This window comes from Rousettus aegyptiacus, unplaced genomic scaffold (genome assembly GCF_014176215.1).
Source record: "Rousettus aegyptiacus isolate mRouAeg1 unplaced genomic scaffold, mRouAeg1.p scaffold_m13_p_1, whole genome shotgun sequence".
NCBI lineage: Eukaryota > Metazoa > Chordata > Mammalia > Chiroptera > Pteropodidae > Rousettus > Rousettus aegyptiacus.
The window spans coordinates 11,020,518-11,040,320 of NW_023416284.1; the positions used below are offsets into that span (position 1 = coordinate 11,020,518).

At 52.5% G+C, this 19,803-nt stretch overlaps 1 protein-coding gene across 1 annotated transcript; it reads right to left on the reverse strand.

The window, feature by feature from the left end:
• Positions 1 to 291: 291 nt before the first annotated feature.
• On the reverse strand, positions 292 to 15,599 carry TAS1R2 (taste 1 receptor member 2). The gene is made up of 6 exons (XM_016128245.2): positions 15,364 to 15,599; positions 13,758 to 14,058; positions 11,959 to 12,732; positions 7,564 to 7,773; positions 2,482 to 2,605; positions 292 to 1,220 (listed from the first exon to the last, which is right to left on the reverse strand). Exons 1-6 carry the CDS (start codon positions 15,543 to 15,545, stop codon positions 292 to 294), a joined length of 2,520 nt encoding a protein of 839 aa, XP_015983731.2. The 5' UTR covers positions 15,546 to 15,599.
• Between the last annotated feature and the right edge of the window lie 4,204 nt (positions 15,600 to 19,803).

Genomic DNA, 19,803 nt, shown 5'->3' on the forward strand with positions numbered 1-19,803 from the left:
TGGCGACCGACTAATACAGGTCACCTTGGGTCATTTTTCTAGAATGGGGTGGCAGTGCCTGGGGAGCTAAATAGCCTCAGGGAAAGGAACAAGGAGTGAATATTTTTAGGCATCTATCACTAGGTGGGTAAAAACAGGCGGGATGCAGAGAACATCAAAGGGACAGCAAATCAGAGAAAGGGGCAAAGCCCTAATAGTCAGATATGGCCTCCCCTTCCACCTGGAGGTGAACAAGCCAACCCCCTTGGCTCCATCTCCCAACGCCAAGGCCCTCCATCGCGGCGGGCAGCCCTAGTCCCTCCCCGCAGTATAGCCCTGTATCATGCTATTAAAATAGGCTGCCGTATTGCGCTCCGGGTAGAAGAGGATCATGTAGCACTTGGGGCCAAAGTAGCCTAGGCTGATCCCCAGGAGGTTGAGCACGATGACCAAGAGGTCCAGGATGGTGACCAGCACCCCCTCATACACAGACATGAAGGTGCAGAGGGACAGGTAGGAGGTAAAGTAGAAGATCATGCAGAAGGTGATGAACTTGGCCTCGTTGTAGTTGGTGGGCAGCTCTTTGCCCATGTAGGCGAAGCTGAAGCTCACCACGGAGAGGACCAGGTCCAGGCTGGTGTTGAACAGCAGCGCCTTGTGGTAGCTGGGGTTGCAGGACACGAACACGATCTTGGGGTCATCGGGGTCGGCACGGGTGGTGGGGCTGATGTTTGTGATCAGCAGGCTGCCTACCACGATGACTACCTTGAGCATCGTGATGAACGCCACAAAGAGGTAGGGCCCATGGTAGCGGACCCAGTAGCTGTAGGCACGTGGGAGGCGGCTCGCCATCTTGAAGATGCAGACGATCTGGAAGGAGCGCACGGTGATGCAGGAGATGCAGATGGTGAAGCAGAGGGTGAACAGGATCTGGCGGCAGAGGCACGTGGTGACCGTGGGCGGCCCGATGTACACGGGGACCAACGTGTATGTCACCAGCAGTGGTATCAGCATCAGGAAGCACATGGGGCCTCCAGCTGAACGAACCATGGGCGTCTGGAAGTGCTTCCAGAAGATTATGAGGATGGCCAGAGTGCAGAGGAAGCCCAGGGCAGCTAGCATGGTCATAATAATGGTGGATGCATCATGCCATTGCAGGAAGGTTAGTTGCCGCTTAAAGCAGGAGGTGTGTTTCTTGTAGGACCACTGGTTACTTGGGCAGGGCTGGCATTCAAATTCATCTGCAAGAGCACACAGCACCTCTCATCAGTCAAACCCACCCTCCTAGCACCTACATCCTCCAGGCCTGCACTAAGCCAAGCCCCAGGGAGAGAGAGGAAGAGAGAGGAAGAGAGAGGAAGAGAGAGGAAGAGAGAGGAAGAGAGAGAGAGAGAGAGAGGAAGAGAGAGGAAGAGAGAGAGAGAGAGAGAGAGAGAGAGAGAGAGCGCGCACTAAGGACAATCCTGCGGTCACAGCCAACATTCACTAAGTCTCTTACCCCCACTGGTTCATCAAATGCTCACGGCAACCCCATTTCACAGAGAAGGAAACTGAGGCTCAGCCAGGTAGGGTCGCAAAGCCAGTAAGTTACAGAGGCAGGAGCTGAACCGCAGTCTCCTTGACTCAGAGCCTAACAACTATAATTCCTTCCTTCCAAGACCTCACTCTCTGGTGAGAGAGAAAGTCAACCATTTATTCAAATAATTCATTCAACAAGCATCGTTTTGAGTGTCACCCACTGTGATAGGCACCTGTGGTGGGAGGCGACGGAGGATAAAACCCAGCCCCCTGTCTTCGGGCTATTGAGCAGTTGGGAGAGGAAGGCCAGAAAAATCATTCGACAAACTTTTGTGAGCACCTACTCTGTGCCCTGTGCTCTGCTGGGTACATAGCAAGTACTTTGATTGGTAGACATAGGCATCCACTTAATTTACTAATCAGTGAAGTCATGAAAGAAATAACTCGAGCCCCAACGCTGAACAGTGCTGAACACTAATGCGAACAGAGAGATGGCGTCGTCCTCACCTTCCTGGAGCTTATGTTCTAGAGGGACAGGTGTTAATTCTTCTAGTCAAAAAAAGTCATTCAAAAAATATTCACTGAGCAAACGTGAAATGCTTTGAACTATGCTAGGTGCTTGGGAGGCCAGAGATGTCCTGTTTGCCAGAAACATTCCTTCTATTGGCAGAAACATTCATTCATTCATTCACTCATTTATCATCCAGTGGACTTCCCCTGGCCTGACACCCCTTGGCCGCGGGCTATGTGTGTGTGGATGGGGGTCGGTAACAGCCCTGCATGGTTGAATGTTCTTCCTTCTCCCACCCACCCCGAAAGAGCCTGCATTTTTCTCAGCACCGGGTATGGGGGAGATACGGTGGCATCAAACATGGTCCCTGGTCTTCGGACACTTGCCTCAGGGAGACCCCAGAGGTGCTGCCAAAGGGTAAGGGTCCTGGGCAGGGCAGGGGCAGGGCAGGGCTGTGGACCTGCAAGTCGTACCTGCAGATTTATTGAGGAAGGTGCCAGGGGTGCAGTCAAGACACTCAAAGCAGCAGGTGTGGAGGCCCACGGCCTTCTTCTTTTGCCCAGGCTGACAGTCCCTGGAACACGTGGACACAGGGATCTGGAGGAAGGAGGACATGAGTCCCTGAGCCCTCTCTCCCCACACTCTGGGGGCCACCTTTAAGAAGGAGTCTCTGCAGAAACCCGGACACCAGGCGAGACCAAAAATAGAACGCTAGAGGACATTTTAGGCTCTGACACAACAGCTACAGTAAATAGTAAACATAGCTTAACTCTTACCCAGATAAACATAAAATCTCCTACTAAAGATTTATTTACCTCAGGTCCTTTTGACTAATACATCAGGTCTGACGTTCAACAAAAAATTCCGAGGCGTGTTAAAAGGCAAAAACAAAAACAAACAAAAAATGTGTTTCGAAGAGAGAAACCAAGTATCGGAATGAGACTTGGCTATGGCAGAGATTTTGGAGTTATTAACCAAGAATTTAAAATAGCTATGGTTACTATGCTACGGCTCTAATTGAAAAAGTGGACCACGTGTGAGAACAGATGGGTAACGTAAGCCGAGAAGTGTAAACTCTAAGAAAGAATCAAAAGGAAATGCTAAGAATAAAAAATAAAAAATAAATAAAAAAAATTAAAAAACATGGTAACAAGTGAAGAATGCCTCTGATGAGCTCTCCGGAAAACTGAACATAGATAGCTAAGAAAGCCGTGTTTAAAGATATGTCATTAGAAACATCCCAAACTGAAGAGAAAAAAAAGAGTGAAACAAAGAACAGAATATCCAAGGACTGTAACTAATTACAAAAGGTACAACATATAGATATTGGGAATATCCAAAGGAGAAGAAAGACAGCAAGAAACAGAAGGAATGCTTGAAGGAATGTTGACTGAGAATTTTCTAAAATTAATGACAGACCCAAATCCACAGATCCAGGGAGAACACCGAGCATCTTAAGTACCAAAAAAAATCTACACCGAGGTATATCATATTCAACGTGGGGGAAAAAAAAAAAAAGGCAAAGATAAAATCTCAAAGGAAGCCAGAGGGAAGAGATATCAACCAAAATCATTATTAGAGGAAAAAAGAGGACATTTTATAAAGATAAAAATGTCAATCCAGAAAGAAGATGTAATAATTGCAAACATACACACATCTAACAAGAGAGACCCCCCGAACACGTGGTGCAAAACCCATCAGAACTGATGGAAGAAACAGATAATTCAAATATAATATTCCACATAATACTTAGGGACTTCCATACCCTCCTCATAATAACAGAAAGAAAAACTCGGCAGAAAACAAGCGAGGAAATAGAGGACTTGAACGACACAATAAACTAAACCTAAAAGATATATACCGAACACTCTACCCAACAGCCACAGAATGCACACCCTTCTCAAGTTCACACGGGACATTTTCCAGGACAGACCACAAATTAGGTCTCAGTGGATTTTCGAAGATGGATATCACACAAAGTAGCTTTTCTGGTCACAATGGGATGAAGTTAGACATGAAACACGGAAGGAAACTGGAAAATTCACAGATTTGTGGAATTTAAACAGTGCTCTTAAACAACCAATGGATCAACAGAGAAATCACAGGGAAAATTCAAAAATACTTAGCGATAATGAAAATGAAACGCCACACACCAAAACATAAGGTGCAGAGAAGCAGAACCTAAAGGGGAATTTACAGCTTCAAATGCTGACATTAAAAAAAAAAAACAAGAATAATCTCCGGTCAACAATCTAACTTTACAACTTAAGGAAAAAGAAAAAGAACTAAACCCAAAGCCAGCAGTGGGAAGTAATAAAGATTAAAACGGCGATAAATGAAACAGAGAATAATCACATAGAAAATCGCTGAAACCAAAAGTTGGTTTTTCAAAAAGATCAACAAAATTGACTAACCTTTAGCTAGATGGACTAAAAGACAAAGAGAAAAGACTCAAATTACTAACATCAGAAATAAAAGTGGGGACATGACTACCAATTCTATAGTAATAGAAAGGATTGTGAGAGAGAACTAAGAGCATTTAATTGCGTGGCAACCAACTGAATGACCTCAATGAAATGGACAAATCCCTAAACACAAAACCTACCGAGATGAAGCCACAAAGAGATGGAAGATCTAAACAGACCTATACCTGGTAAGGAGAGTGAATCAGTAATCAGAAATCTCCCCACACGGAAAAGCCCTGGACCTGATGGCTTCGCCAGCAAATTCTACCAAATATTCCAAGAACAGCGTGGGCTCCCTGCCACGTGGTAAACCTGGCTACCACCACTGCTGAACACCTAACCTTCCAGCAAGAGACATCATGCCCTGATTTGGCACCATCTGCAAGACCAGCCAGCCCACTGCTGGCACATCTGTCCCACCAGATCCTTTCCTCCCTGGAGGGAGCACTGATCCTTCCGTGTAAGAATTTGCCTTCCCTGTCTGCAGTGCGGTGTCACTATTCAAGGACTCACAGACTGGATGACTTACTGATGTGGGGTCCCCTATAACACCAACTCCCACGAGGGTCTCGATGTATGGTAAACAGGGCATGACATGGACACATGACCATAGGACCAGCCAATCCCAACATCGCCCGGAAGCATCCAGCCTAATAAAATGATGGGACGGTGTATAAAGGCTGTGCTCAGGTACCAATGTGGGGACAACGCCCTGAGCGGGGGAGAACTGTCTTTGAGGATGAGGTACAAGCAGCGAATGAAAGACTGGTCTACAGCACTGTGGCCCCAACAGCTAAAATTACCTGGACCCAGCACGCACGGGTGGAAGAAGGATTGGCCAACTAACTGCCCAGTATTCTCGGGGCCCCTTGTAGAATTGCTTGCTGCTCATCCCCACAAACTTAGACTCTGCTAGAATAGAGGTTCTGGTCTCCAGAGGGAAACTACTCCCACCAGGAGATACAACAGGGCTCTGTGATAGCCTCCTGGTCCCTTATGGGGCCTCATGCCCGTGAAAGGAAAAAGTAACTGACTTGGACGAGTGTGAGGAGCTGGGAATCCTGCCGACATGAGAGTGGGAAAGAATACATCTGAGATCCAGGGGACTCGCTGAGGCAGCCTTTGGTGCTTCGAGCCCAGTGATTACGGGGCAAATGCACAAACACGGGCCGGCAAGGACAAGGCGATGGTGGGCCCAGACACCTCGGGGGTGAACGTCCGCATCCCCCCACCAGCCAAGCGACCTGGAGCAGCCACGTGGCTGAGGGGGAAGGGGTCCAGAATGGATGACGGGCGGGAGGGATGATGAATGTTTGTTCCGCCTTGGAACCTGCAGCAGCTGGGTCTGGGGCTCAGTTCGTTCAGCTCTCCTTGTGCCGAGAGCGTGTTGGCCGCTGCCCTAAAAACTCCGGCTCGCCGGGCTCCCTGAAGGACGCGAACGCAGTGGCAGTGGACGGAGTGAGGAGTAGACACTTCCGAAGCCTCCTCCGCATTTTCTCGCCCTCTTCTATTTCTGCCACCGCAGCAGCAAACGATTTCATGCAAGTGTCACCCATCGGCACCTCCCCGCAGCTCCGCGGCAGGTCTCTTTGGCGCCCCGCCCTGGGCCGCAGCGCGAGGTGCCTGTGGTTGGTGCTGTGGCACTCATCATATGTGACCTGGACGTCAAGGTTCAGCACCCTGTGAGGTGACCCTTGACCACTGAGGGGCTGGAGGAAGGTACAGAGCCAATGGACCGATGTCCTCTTCTCCCCTCCCTTGGGAGACGATTCCAAAGTGGCTCCTCGGAAGTTCTGGCAAAGCTCGGAGCATTCCCCCGTGCCGACGGCCCCTCCTTCTCTGTTGAGCTGTCCCCGGCCTCTCCCTCCTGTTCCCCCACATCATATCCTTGGATAAACCAACTGCGCGTCAACCCTCGTCTCGGTGTCTGCTCCCTGAGGAAAACCCAGGCGAGGACACTGGTATCTGTCGAATCGTGTCCCCTCAAAATTCCTGTGGTGAAGTCGTAACCGCCACCCCGCCCCCAACCCCGTACCTAAAATGTGGCCTTACTTGGAAACAGGATCCTATCATAACTAATTAAGTTAAAGTCATGTGGAGCAGGTGGGTCCCCACTCCAAGACGACTGATGTCCTTGTAACAAGCGGGGACATGGAGACGGATACACCCCCAGAAGGAGCACCATGTGAAGAAGACAGAGACACGGGCAATGCTTCTACAAGCCAAGGAGAGTCAACAGCGGCCAGCAAACCCCCAGAAGCGAGGAGAGAGGCCTGGAGACGCTCCCTCGGGGCCCTCAGAAAGAACCGATCCTACCAACACCTTGATCCTGGACTTCAGCCTCCAGAACCATGAGACAATCCATTTCTGTTGCTTGAGCTTCCCAGTTTGCGGTGCTTTCTTACGGCAGCCCTAGCAAATGAATAAAGACACCAACCCAATGCACGCCATGAGAATCCCCAAGAAGCTCCGGAACTAGCAGCACCAGGTAGAGCTCTGGAACGGGAGAGTGACGAGAGGTCTTTGAGAAGCTTTGCCATCCCTAGATCCCCTCCCCCACCCTTCCCACACCAGTGGAACTCTGACAGCTTATTATCTAAGGAGGGTAAAACACAGGAGCCATAGATTGACAGATGTTAGACACGGTTGAAGGCCCAGCTACCGCACCAAACACATGAGTATTAATTGGCAAGATGGAGCCCAAATGCTGCTGCACAGAGAGAACCCCCACCATGGACACGCTGTGTGGCCTTCGGCGTGTCGTGCAAACCCTCTGTGCCTTCCGTTTTCCAACCCATAAAATTGGGAGACTAGCGGCCTCTGCCGCCTAGGGCCGACATGACATGAGGACTGAAGGCCCTCGCGCACACACGTGCCCAGTACATGTTCACTTTGCAGAGGCCCCTGATCCCCGTGGTCCTGCGGGGACGGAAAGCCCTGAGCTTTCTGTCCTCAGTCAATGGTGGAAGGAGAGGACCTTAGACGAGGTGCCCACAGCAGCTACCGGTCAGGAATCTCAGGTACCCTCCTCGACAAAAACGCCCTGGCCACCCCGGCGCGAGCCCCTGCCCCCAGCCCCCGAGAGCTGACCGAGTTGTTGGGGGTGTGCCAGGAGATGTTGTCCACGTCCTTCAGCAGCTGCTCCGTGGGGTGGTAGAAGGCGATGCTCTGGAATGGGCGCCGGTTCGCGTCCCATCGCCACTGGACGATCTCCAGGGGCATGGGTAGGTCTCCCTCCCGGTCGAATAAGATTTGGTGGCCCAGGAGGGTGAAGTTGACCTTCCTGAGCTCCTGAAGCAGCTAGAGGGGCCGGACAACAAGGAAGTAGAGGTGACGTCAGAGGCGGGGCCAGACCCGGGAGAAAGCGACCATCCCGTTGGCCTTGATCTCCACATCTGCAACATGGGGGCAATAGGACTTTGTGAACGTGGCGGTTTGGGAGGCAGTGGCCGAGCGCCCTCCCTGACTTTGGAGTCAGATGCCTCTGGGGTCAGGCATCGGCTATGCCACCTGCTGTGAGGTCTTGGACCTGTCACTTAATCTTTCTGAAACCCAGTTTCTTCTGCAAAGCAAACGCAACAAAACCTCCATCTTCTGGGCACCGAAGCAATAAATGAGTTCGTCTATGTTAGGGGCTTAGAACGGTGTGTGAAAAATAGTAAGTGTTCCTACTGATATTATTCCTTTTCCCTGAAAGTCCCCTTGGCCACCCCTCTGGGACCCGATACCTGGGGTCCAGAGTCCATGCCGTCTCTTGCCTGCAAGGGTCAGCTGGGATCTCCCCTGCCACCCAGGTCCTGCCTGCTTCCCCACACTTTAGAGTCGACTCTCTTTCCAGCCTTCTCCAAGTCCATCCCCACCACTCCCAGGATGCAGATCCTGGAACAAACTAGAACATACTTGAAACCTAGAATCCTTTGGCCTGAATTTCATTCTAGCTCTGTCCTCAATTTGCTATGTGATTTTGAGCAAGTTACTGAATCTGGGCTGACCCCAAAAGGACTTCCAGCTTAGCTATTGCATCAATCTGGCTCCTAGATCTTCCCTCCATAAATAGGAAAGTCTATTTGGGAGGCCCAAAGCTCCCCTCCTCTCTCAGACTAATAGGAGATGGACAGATAGGCAAGGGGTCCCTAGCCCTCTTCCTGCCCTGCCCAGGAGGGAGGCCCTGGCTCTGGAAGGCTCTTGGGAATTTGCACAGTTTGCTGGGCCTGAGGGCAATGGTCCTGGGAGCTGAGAGGAGGGCGGCTCCGACCAGGTAGCCAGCCTGAGAATGGGCATCGGGATAGCGAAGCCTGGTGCTGGCGCCCATGTCACATCCCTGCAGTGACCTGGCCAAGACAGGCTGAGCAACCTGGGATTCCAGGGGTCCCAGGCACGGGGTCAGAAAGCATCATTCCTGCAAGTCTCCTGAGTGGGTGGGGCCTGGACTATATTATTGGCAGGAGCCTGGGCATCTGGGGCTCCTCCCCCAGCCCCACCTCCATCCCGGCTGTGGCTCTGCCCCAAGCCCCAACCCTCTCTAAGGCCAGACACTGATGTCGGAAATGAATGAGGATGCTCAGGTTCCACTCTGCACCAGGTAATGTGCATACTTTATTGTTAATCCTCATAGTAACTCAGCAGTGTACATATTATTCCTTCTGTCTAACAAGTGAAGAAACAGAGGCTCAGAGATATTAAGTAACATGTCCAGTGGTGCACAGCTAATGCGAGCAGAGTCAGGATTCAAACCTTTGTCTGTCTCATTCCAAAGCCCTGCTCAGTTCTTCCCGGCCTGCCTCTCGGCAGATTGACAGACGGGCCGTATCTAAGATATCTGGAAAGAGGCAGAGAGAAGGGTGCAGTGAAGAGCATGTGAGCATGGCAGGCAGGTGGCAAATGACCCGGGCTGTGGCTGTGACCAACTGAATAGGACCCCAAGGGCTGATCTCGTCCCACTGAAAAACAAAGGGATTACAGCAGAAGATTCTGAGAAGCCTAAATTCTGACCCTCTAGGACTCCATAACCTGCCCCCCATTTCCCCCTGGACAGCCAGCCAAAGCTCCCTCGCATTTGCCTGCCTTGGCTTACCCAGCTTCCCCCTGACCAAAAGTCCCATTATCATCATTGCCATGGCAACACACCCTCTGAGCCTCCATCTCCAAGTCTCTTTGTCTCCCCTGAGGCCTCGCCTCTCCTAGAGGTGCCCTCTCCTCTATCCTTACCACCTCGTCCTATTTCTTCACCACCCCGGCCACTCCCTAGCTGGGTGATATCACTTCTGTGAACCTCCATTTCATCTGTATATGGGAAACCAATTCTCAAAAAACAGTATCTATCCATGGGGTGTTGGGGAATAAATGATCATTCATGTAAAGAGGGTTAGCGCAGTGCTGGGCTCATAGGAAGTGCTCATTTATTCATACATTCAATAAATATTTGTTGAGAGTAACTGAGCCAGACCCAGTGCCAACAGCTCAGGATACAGTATTGAATAGGACTGAAATGCTCTCCTGGGTCATATGTGGGGCGGGGGGCGGGAGGGTGGGTTCTGCAGGGACTAGCCAATTGACAAGAAAATAAATAAGTAAACAATACAACGACAACTTGAGATAAGCGTTATGACAAAAACAAACAGGGCTGTATGGCATGACCCAGCATTGTGGGGGGGGGGGGGCAGATAAGGATGCCACATAAGATTTTGTTGGTTGTACCCAGGATCAATGGGGAGGGACGGCTGGAGCCCAGCTCATACAGCTCATTAGTCACATGCCTGCTATGGGACTGTGTGTACCCAAAGCAAAGAGCATCATAGTGACTTGTCTGCATGAAAGGGCATCGTTTCCTCATTCACACATTGTGGAGACCTTGGGTGAATTCGATATAGGATGTGCTGGGTCCCCTGCCTCCTGTCTCTATCACCCTTCTGCCTCAAAGCCAAATTGGCTGGTTGGATTGTCTCAAAAACATCACATCTCCATGCTCTGCTTGGAACTCTCCGTAGGCTCCGACTGCATCCAGGACAAAGCCCCAACACCTTCATCTGGTACTCGATGCCTTCCAATGCCACCTGCAGCTCCCCTTGCTCCCACGCTGACCTGACCACATGATCCACCCACTACGCCCCCACTCTGCTCCTGGAATGTCCAGCAGCGGCCCTCCCTCCCCTCCACTCGAATCCTGCCTTCTCTATGCCGCCACCCCTAGTTTCAACCCTGCCCTGACTTCCTGCTGCACTCAGCAGAGACAAATCCTCATCTCCTCCTAGGGTGCGGGTCTGCTGCTCCCATGGTGCCCAGCCAGGGCTGGTGCATTGTGGGTGCTCAATAAATGGGATTGGATGGCCTGGTTGCTATGATCGGTGCTCTTCGGTCTCCACTATTAGGGGAGGAAAGAAGTTCACTGGTCCATCATAACAGCTACTGCCAGTCATGGCTGGGAGAACAATTGGAAGGAGAAGAGGAAAACCCACAGTGGGATGGGTCAGACTTGTTCCTCAGTTTCCCTGTCTGTAGGTTATCAACCTCACAGAATGGGCATAAGTTACAGTGATGTATACTGGACACTCAGTGCCTAGGAAGTCCTCGAAATTCAGTAAAGCACCCATAATTATTGCGTATATTATTAATGTAGCAGGATATGTAGTAAAATAGAGCATTTTACCAGCTGGCACCAGAATTCCTTTTAAAGAATAACTGCATTAAACACACACACACACACATGCACGCACACACACACACTCTTCGGGTTACAAGGTTAGGCTCTGAGATAATGGGGTGGAGAGGTACAAATAAATAGAATAAGAGAAGGGGGTATATTTTAAGAGCTAAGTAAAATGCTCTATTAAGAAAGTGACCAGGTATTTGGGGACAGGAGGGGGTCTAGAAAAAGGGAGGAGGGGGAGAATAAAGATTGGACAGAGACAGGAGGGATTGGCTGAGCCCAAAGCTGTGAAAATTCGTGGATTGGTTTGAGCACAGAGATGCCAGACAGCAAAGGATACAGCGCGCACCTCTGCTGTGAATCCCCTCTGGCACCCCATCCTCAGTGCAGCCCTTCTCCATCCCGAGGGCTTCATGGCAGAGGTGCGTGTGCATCGGAACACAGAGGTTTACATTCCAGGTCTGAATCGAGGTGACACAGACCTGGAACCATGATCCCTAAACCTGACGTGGGACCTGGAGAGCTAATGGATGTCAGTCTACAAGCCCGTTCTCCAGGCCCTCAACCCAGGAGAGACTGCAGGGGGGAACCTAAGGCTTCCTTTCAGGGAATTTCACCTGAACCTCCAAGGACAGACTCTTAGGTGGTGAGGATTAAATTAATGAAAAGGTGTCATTTGTTTTGGCACCATGAAGGACTCCTGGATCTATGCGCCTGGAGGCAAGGTACGTCCCATGGCCTCTCCCTATTGGCCCAGAACCCACCAATGGGGGTAGGGGGCGTGGTCTCCGTGGAAACTACAGCCTCTGCCTGCTCCCTGGAGCCCTGTCTTGCCTCACCTGCCAGGGATAGATCACGCTCCTGGAGCAGTTGGTCTGGCTGCAGCCCAGGAGGCGGTGCAGTGCGTGGGCCACGGCGTAGACAGCCGAGTACACATTGTACACCATGAACTCGCCCGGGAACGTGAAGTCGGTGCCGAAAGACATGGTGGTGTCCAGGCAGGTGTCACACTCCTGGTTGCAGGTGGCCTTCAATCTGGTCGTGTTGGACGCCGGCTTTCTGCCCCGGGAGTGGTGCAAGCGGAACTCGTCGAAGCCAGGGATGAGCACGCTCTGGGTGGTGATGCCCAGGAAGGTGCCCGTGTGGCGCAGCTCGGTGAAGTTGTGCAGGACCGGGTCGATGGCCCAGGACTCGGAGGCGATCCACACGACGCGGGTGAAGTTCCGGCGCAGCACCTCACCAAAGAAGTTGTGCAGGGCCAGGTCTGGGGAGAAGAGGACCACGACGCGAGCGGAGCTCTCCTGCAGCTTGTCCACGATGATCTGCAGGTGCTCGCGCTCCTGAGGCGTCACCACCTGGTTGGTCTGCGGTGCGGGCAGCACCTCCTGGAAGGCGATGCAGATGTCGCTGCTGGCCAGGCGCTCGTTGAGCATCTGACTGTTGGAGCGGCCGTAGTTGTCGTCGCTCACCAGCACGACGATCCAGTTCCAGTGAAAACGCAGCATCAGCTGCACCATGGCCTCGATGTGGTGACTGGCGCCCGCCACCGTGCGCAGCACGGTGGGGAAGCGCAGCTTGTCGCGCAGCTCGTCGTTGATAGCGGAGTAGGTGATCTGAAGGAGAGACCGCAGGTGTCCAGACCCACCTGACCACCTGCTCCCGCTGTCCCTGACACGCCCCATCCCCCTCCCCGCTCCATTTTTTCCTGTGATCCTTCGCACTCCGACTCGCTCACATCATAAAGCGCTCATTTACTTAATTTCTCTCTCCCCACAAGCAGGTAAGCTCTATGAGTGCAGTGATATGTTTGTTCCCAGCTGCAGCCCCAGCACCTACAACATGTACCTGGCATAGTAGGTGCTCAATAAATATTCGTTAAATGAAAGGATGAATTCAATCCTGGACTAGATGTTTCACATAATACAAGCACTTACTGGGCACCTACTATGTGTCGGATCCTGTGCTTGATGCTTTGCATAATAAAAACAGCAAAAGCTACAGAATTTGTAACTACCTACTATGTGACAAGTCCAGTGCTAGCTACTCTTTAGTAGATAGATATTTTATGCCATTTCTGGACCAGGCGCTTTCAATGACGATGATAATAGTGATAATTATAGTAATACTAATAACACTTTTTTGAGGACCTACTTTGTGGCGGGCCCTGTGCTAGGCAACTATACAGGATAATATTGAGCACTTTCTGAGTTTTCGCTATCCTGCAAGATGCTTTACATAACAACAGCAACATTATTGACTACCTACCATGTGCTAGAAACTCTTGCATAGGCTAAATGATTTAACCTTCAGACAGTCCTGGGATAGAACTCTTATCATCTCACATTACACCTGGGGGAACTGAGGCTCTAAAGAGTTAAGAGAATTATTTGCTCAAGGTCTCACAATGGCCAAGACTCAGAGCCAAGGTTCACACCCAAGTCTGTCTGCCCTCAAAGGCTGAGCTCTCAGCCAATAAGCCAGGCTGCCTTCCCAGATTGGAGGTGATGTGCTGACCCTGCTTCTGCCCCCACCCTACCACCACCCTCCATGACTGGTGGGGGGGGGGAGTAAGCCCCCTAGACAGCTACAGCTCTGACCACCCTCCCTAGCCACCTCTCCCAGGGGTCAGCGACCTCACCTCTGGAAGGAGAAAGAGAGAGAGGAAGTGGGCCACAGTCATGGTGGACTCAGAGCTGTCAGGGCCAATGACGGCCACCACGCGGGGCATGTAGTGGGTGTAGTCCTCCTGGATGGGCAGGATATCATCCTCCCGTGCCAGGAAGTAGAGCACGGGCTGGACGTTGTTGGAGATGTAGCAGATGTCCACCACCTCGTAGCCCAGCAGCACGCCGGGCAGCAGGCTGCTGTGGCTGTTGATCTCCTCCACTGCGAAGCGCATGGCCTGCATGAGGTTGTAGCCCAGCACCTTCGTTTCGTACCTGGGAGGGCGGCGATGGGGCGGGGTGGGAAGCGGGTCCAGGATGAAGAGGGGCGGGGAGGGGAGAGCCAGCCTGTCTCTCCCACCTGCCATAGGAAAGCCAAGGCACCGCCCGAGAAGGGGCCACTCCAGAAGATTTTGGCATTTTTACCACAACATGGTCACTGCCCCACATCTCTAGGATCACCGTCGTCCCTATGACCACCTCTGACACTGTGATCTCTGTGGCTGCTGTTAATCACTACCACTGCCACCACTACCGCCATCCCTATGGACTCTGTCACCACTGCCAACGTCTGCCAATGTGACCATTACCCGCAGTAACCTCCCTCATCACTCTCACCACTGTCACCGTCATAACGGGCTCTTCCTACCACCGATCCCATCACCACTGCCAACGCTGTCACCGCATGTCCTGGACCACCATTACCAACACCACCGTTGCCACCGACGACACTGTTACCACCACCATCACTTCACTGGACTCCCTGCCATTATCGTCAGGTGTCAAAACATCTGAGGACATGCTCAGAACCATAACTGGCACCATCGCCCTCACCATTCTCAAGCCAGCACGTCATACTCTGCATCGTATAAATGGTACGTTTCTTATAGCCGGCCCGTAACCGCCTTTGGCACTCTGCTTCCATTCTCCTTCTCTCCCAAAATGCCTCGAACCACTCTGCACAAGGTCGCTTTTTCATAATCGCAGACCTGGCTCCAGTATCTGGCCTTCATCCTTGCATGAAGATGGTCTGCCCGATCTCTGAGTCATGCTGCCACGCCGAGGGGCTTGCAAGGGAAAAGGAGCAGAGAAAATACCCTCCAGTCTTGGAGGCACCCCTGCCCATCCCACCATAGCCCTCAGAACATGCAAACCTTCACTTCCAGTCTGAGAACCTGCTACGGAAGAACCACTTCTGCCTTCCGAAGGCATGACACCTGGTTTCTGGACTAGGCCAGGACATAGACTCACTGGAAGTCCCCCAGTTGCCAGAGGGGGTGGGTGTGGTTTTGATGGTCTCTAAGACATGGTCTGATGGCCTCAAACATCCTGTAGTTCTTTACAATCAGAGACGTGGCATTGGGACAACCCAGGTCTCAGTGTTTCAAAATAGGATCGCCAAAGATTTCAGTAACACAGACTGTGCAGGGCCAGCAGGGTAGATCCAGGGCAGAGGTTGGCAGTGAATGAGGAAGAGCATTCTGAGCTTTGGGTCTTGGCCTAGACTCCCCAGGACCACAGGACCAGCCCTGGCTCCCACCTACCCCCACCACCACTTCCAGCCTCCCACCAGAGACTTACTCCTTGCACTTGGGCACCTGCAGGGAGTTGAGGTGAACGATGCCCTTCACGTTGGCGTGGAGGGAGAAGAGGCCACCCAGGAGGTAATCCCCAGCCAGGTGGAATTCCGAGTGCTCAGCCGGCTCGCCCAGAACCTGCATCAGGAAGAACAGGGAGCAGACTGCCCTGGCTTGGGGTCCCATGGCTGGGAAGCAGGGATCCCAAGAGGTGGCTCTGCCTCTCCAGAGCACTGGCTGCTTGATACCAGGGGATTTGCACAGACATTTACATAGTGACAATTCTGCCACTGTCTGTGGGGCGGGGAAAGGACCTGGGACAGGTGGAGAGGTTTGAGGGCTCTGGGGAAGGGCAGGAGGCTAAAATGAGGATGATCTCTTTTTAGGGAACAGTGGGGCCGGAGTGGTCTGGAAGAACCCTATCTGGAGGTAGAGAGAGCACGTCCTGCTAACTTGGTCCTGACTTTCTTCCTCATGGTTAAGGACAGGTTATATCCCCCTGACATTTCAAACATTTGGGAGTAAAGGACATAGGTGTTCACATCAGTAGACAGGGTAGGGTGACAAATGGAGCCTAAGCTTTAGATCCTGACCAAATGGTCTGTCATATGGTAATTACAATGGCATCTGGCCCATGGCAGGTGTCCCTAAAGTAGTAGCCATTGTCAACAAGAACCAGGCACCATGCCGAGTGCTTATCATTCTCCAGCTTGCTTAACCCTCATGATAACTGGGACTATTACTGACCCCGTTAGTAACAGATGAGGACACCGAGGCACAGAGAAGTTAAGACCCACCCTGGCGTGCACAATCCGTAGGGCTGGGATTCCAATCAAACATCCCGACTCCAGGGCACAGGGCTTCACCCACGCCACGTTACATCACAAGGTTATTGCTTTTGATAGAAGCAGCGCAGAGAATGGGAGGTGGGTGTGAGGGGAGGGGGCTTCACTCCCTCTGACAACTATCCATCGCTCGGCTCCACAGAGCTAACCCCCTCTGGGTGGGCCCCCTGGGACCAGGGCTGAGGGGCAAGGGTCCCAGCAAAAACGAAAGTTGAATGTCAACTGTCATTGAAAAATAACATTTTTTTTAAAGAAGGAAAGTTGAAGATTCCTAAAGCCAAAGGCGACTACCCCCAAAAAGTCGGATAGAGAGTGGCCACATAGTGCTGTTTGAGTCCTTTCCAGACCTAACGATATGTGGCTTTGCGGGAGCCTGAGGGGACCTGCTTTTTAATGCACAGCTCAGACAGGTCTGTCATAGGGCTGTCAGCTGCTGCTGGGTTGTGTGTGTGGGGGGGGGGGGCGGGGGAGGGTGGAGGAAGGCCCCGAGGTACAGAAAGGTCAATGCTCTCTTTCAAGTGCTGGAGCCTGGCCTCCTCCAAGAAACCATCCCTGGCTCCAATTCACAGGAGCCACCCTGTCCCGAGGTGCGATGATCTTCCCATCTGTATTGTCACTGGGCACCGTTAACAGCCTTACCTCATTGACAGGTCCCTGCTGATGCATGTGTCTACACTGGAGGAACCCTGAGGCAACACGACTCCAGCTGACCTGGGTTGAACATCAGCTCTGTCTACTGTGTGAGCATGGGCAGGTTCCTCAACCTCTCTGAGCCCTTGTTTCCTTCCCCACTGAAATCAGAGTACTTCCAGCCTCATGGGATCTGTGTTGGGATTAAATAAAATGGCATGTCAGAACTACATGGTGCAGAGCAGACCCTGGAGAAAGGGGAACTTGCCAGAGTTGGAGATTGTCCCTTCTTATAAAGATATGAATGGCCACGGGGACCACCATTAGCTCCGGGCCCAGCTGAAAGCGCCAAAGCTCCTTGAAGCCACCCTGAAAGATGCTGAATGTCTCTAGCGGCTCCAGGGGGAGCATCTCCTCCCTCGCCCATAACTTTCCTGGGGTACAGTCATTCCACAGACATTTAGAATGACAGGGAGGGGCCGCTTGGTGCTGCAGAAAGACGAAGGATTTACTGTGTGATCTTGGGCCTGTCTCTGCCCCTCTCTGGGCCTTGGGGAAGGGAGAAACCCAGTCCATAAAACAAAAGGCAGAGCCCTGCATGGGGTATCTGAAAGTGTGGATTCTGGGTCTGGCTCTCCCCTCTCCAGGCCTCAGTTTCTTCATCTGCGCAACGGGAGGCCCTCTTGGACGGCTCTTATCCACCCTCCATGTCAGCCAGTCTAAAGCCCAAGCAGGAACTCACCCTCTGCCCTATGAGTTCTCTCCAGACTGCTGCCGCACCCCACGCCCAGACCCTCCTCACTTCCTGTCTGGACCTCTGTGTCCATGTCACGCTGACAGTTTAAAACCCGGAAGCTCAGCTCTGAGCCCATCGTTCCTCTGCTCTGATAGCTCTGGAGCCACCGCCTGCAGGGTCACAGCCAGGCTCCTGGCCTTGGAATTCGAGTCCTCCCCAACCTGGCCCAGCTCACCCGTCCTCCCCATCCCTGTCTTTCCAGCCCGCCCTCTTCTGCATCACATGTGCCAAACTTTGCCACACTGGCCTCCTGGGAACTGGGTCTCTGGAGGCTCTTCCCAGGATGGCATTCTAGGAACCTCTGAGACCATACTCACCTGCCCTGCTAGACACTTAGGGAGTTGTGAGGGTAATTGCCAAACAGTACCTTTTCCAGGGTGTTATGGACCAGGCACTGTGCCAAGCACTTTATATACATTATATCATTGAATTCTCACGACCATTTTCATTCCCATTTTTAAGATGAGAAAACTGAGGCCGAGAGGTTAATGAATTTGCTAAATGTCACACGTCTACTGGGTGGTGATGCTAGAATCTAGACCCAGGCTGCTCGAGCTCTTAACCCCTTGCTACCTGACTTTGGTGTGTTCTGCCCACAGGAGCTGTCATCGCTACACCTGCCATGCCATGGGGGCGGGGTATGGTGCTGCCCTCCCCAAGGCCAAGGTGCTGGGGAAGGATCAGTTGCCGCACAATGACTGTACGTGTCGGTTCTGAAGAGGGAGAATAAAGATACTGGTTGCCGAGAGGCCCCGGGAGGTTTGCAGGATGCCCGGAAGTCAGGTAAAGCTTGGGGCAAAGGGGTGGTAGAGACCAAAAGCCTCTAAATTAACCGGAGCCCCCTGGATGTGGCTCCAATCCCAGGGTGCAGGGGGGCTGGAGAACAGAGTGGCTGAGAAAGCCATTAATCTCGTGGGCACTGGCTGAGCCCAAATCCAGAGTGCCGCCAGGCTCAGTGCACAAGGTCTGTCCGCAGTCCCGGGGCTGAGATGCCCCAGGCTGGGTGGTCTCCATGGTCCTTTCTGGCCATGTAAGAGGGGCATCTGGATGCATATGGGACACCTGCTGCCCTCGAAGACGAATGCTCAGGAACACCGGGTCACTGCGATTCTCCCTCAGGGCTGCACACAAAGCACATGCCCTTAGGTGGCCCAGGCCCGACACAATTGTCACTTTCACAGCCCAGTGCAAGGCCTGAGGTCCCCATGTTCACACCTGTGTGACCGCTGATCGCCAAGGCAACAAGGAGCTTTGACAAACTGATGCAAAGTACATGCGTGGGGGCAGCGGTGGAGATGGGGGCCCAGAAGATGCCCATTTGCCTTGCACCGCCTCCTCCGGGGTGCTCATGGAAAGGAACTGGCTAGAGGTGGCTTTCCCCAACTTCCTTCTTTCCCCTTTCATGGGGGACAGGGGGAGCCCCTAAGAGGGGCCTGACCCCAGGTACTGGGAGCTGCATCAGCTCCCCACCCCCCCAACATCCCTTCTCCCCTGTCTCTTTCCTACTGGTACTCCCTCCTCCAGGACAAAATTGGGCAGCTGGAAACCTAGCTCCAATCTGGCTTAAGGTGGGGTGGGGGTGGGCGAACAGGGCCTTCTCAGGTCTGGGAGATGGGCTGCCTGAGCCAGCTGGCTTGGCTCAGAGACACCGTGGAGGAGGCTTCCTGGGGCAGCCTCGGAGCCAGCTCCGAGGGCCCAGCCTCCTCAGTCACCGCTGTGAGAGGTTCAAAGTCAAAAGTGGAGTGGCCCCTGGGGGCTGGGGATCCAAGGCTCAGGGTCCCCTAAGGCCTGAGGGAGGAACTCGGGATCCCCTAAGGCCTGAGGGAGGAACTCTGCTGAGGTTGAGACACCCACTTGAGCCCAGAGGTTCACTTAAGTATCCTCACCAAACTTGGTTCAGTGACCTCAAGCAGCCTGTGTCTCAATTAGAAAAAGATCTGGAGGTTCCAAATGACCATAAGCTCAATAAGAGCCAAGAGGGCGATAGTCACTAAAGCCTAAGGAAAGGGAAAGAAACTTCATGGAGCCTCTGCGATGCCTTCAAACAACATTGCATCTGCTCGGCACAGTCCTGTGAAGGGTTTTCATCCTCATTGTACAGACGAGGACACCCAGGCTCGGGAGCCTAAATGATTTCTGTGGAAGGACTAACAGAGGTCAGAGGTAGAATGAC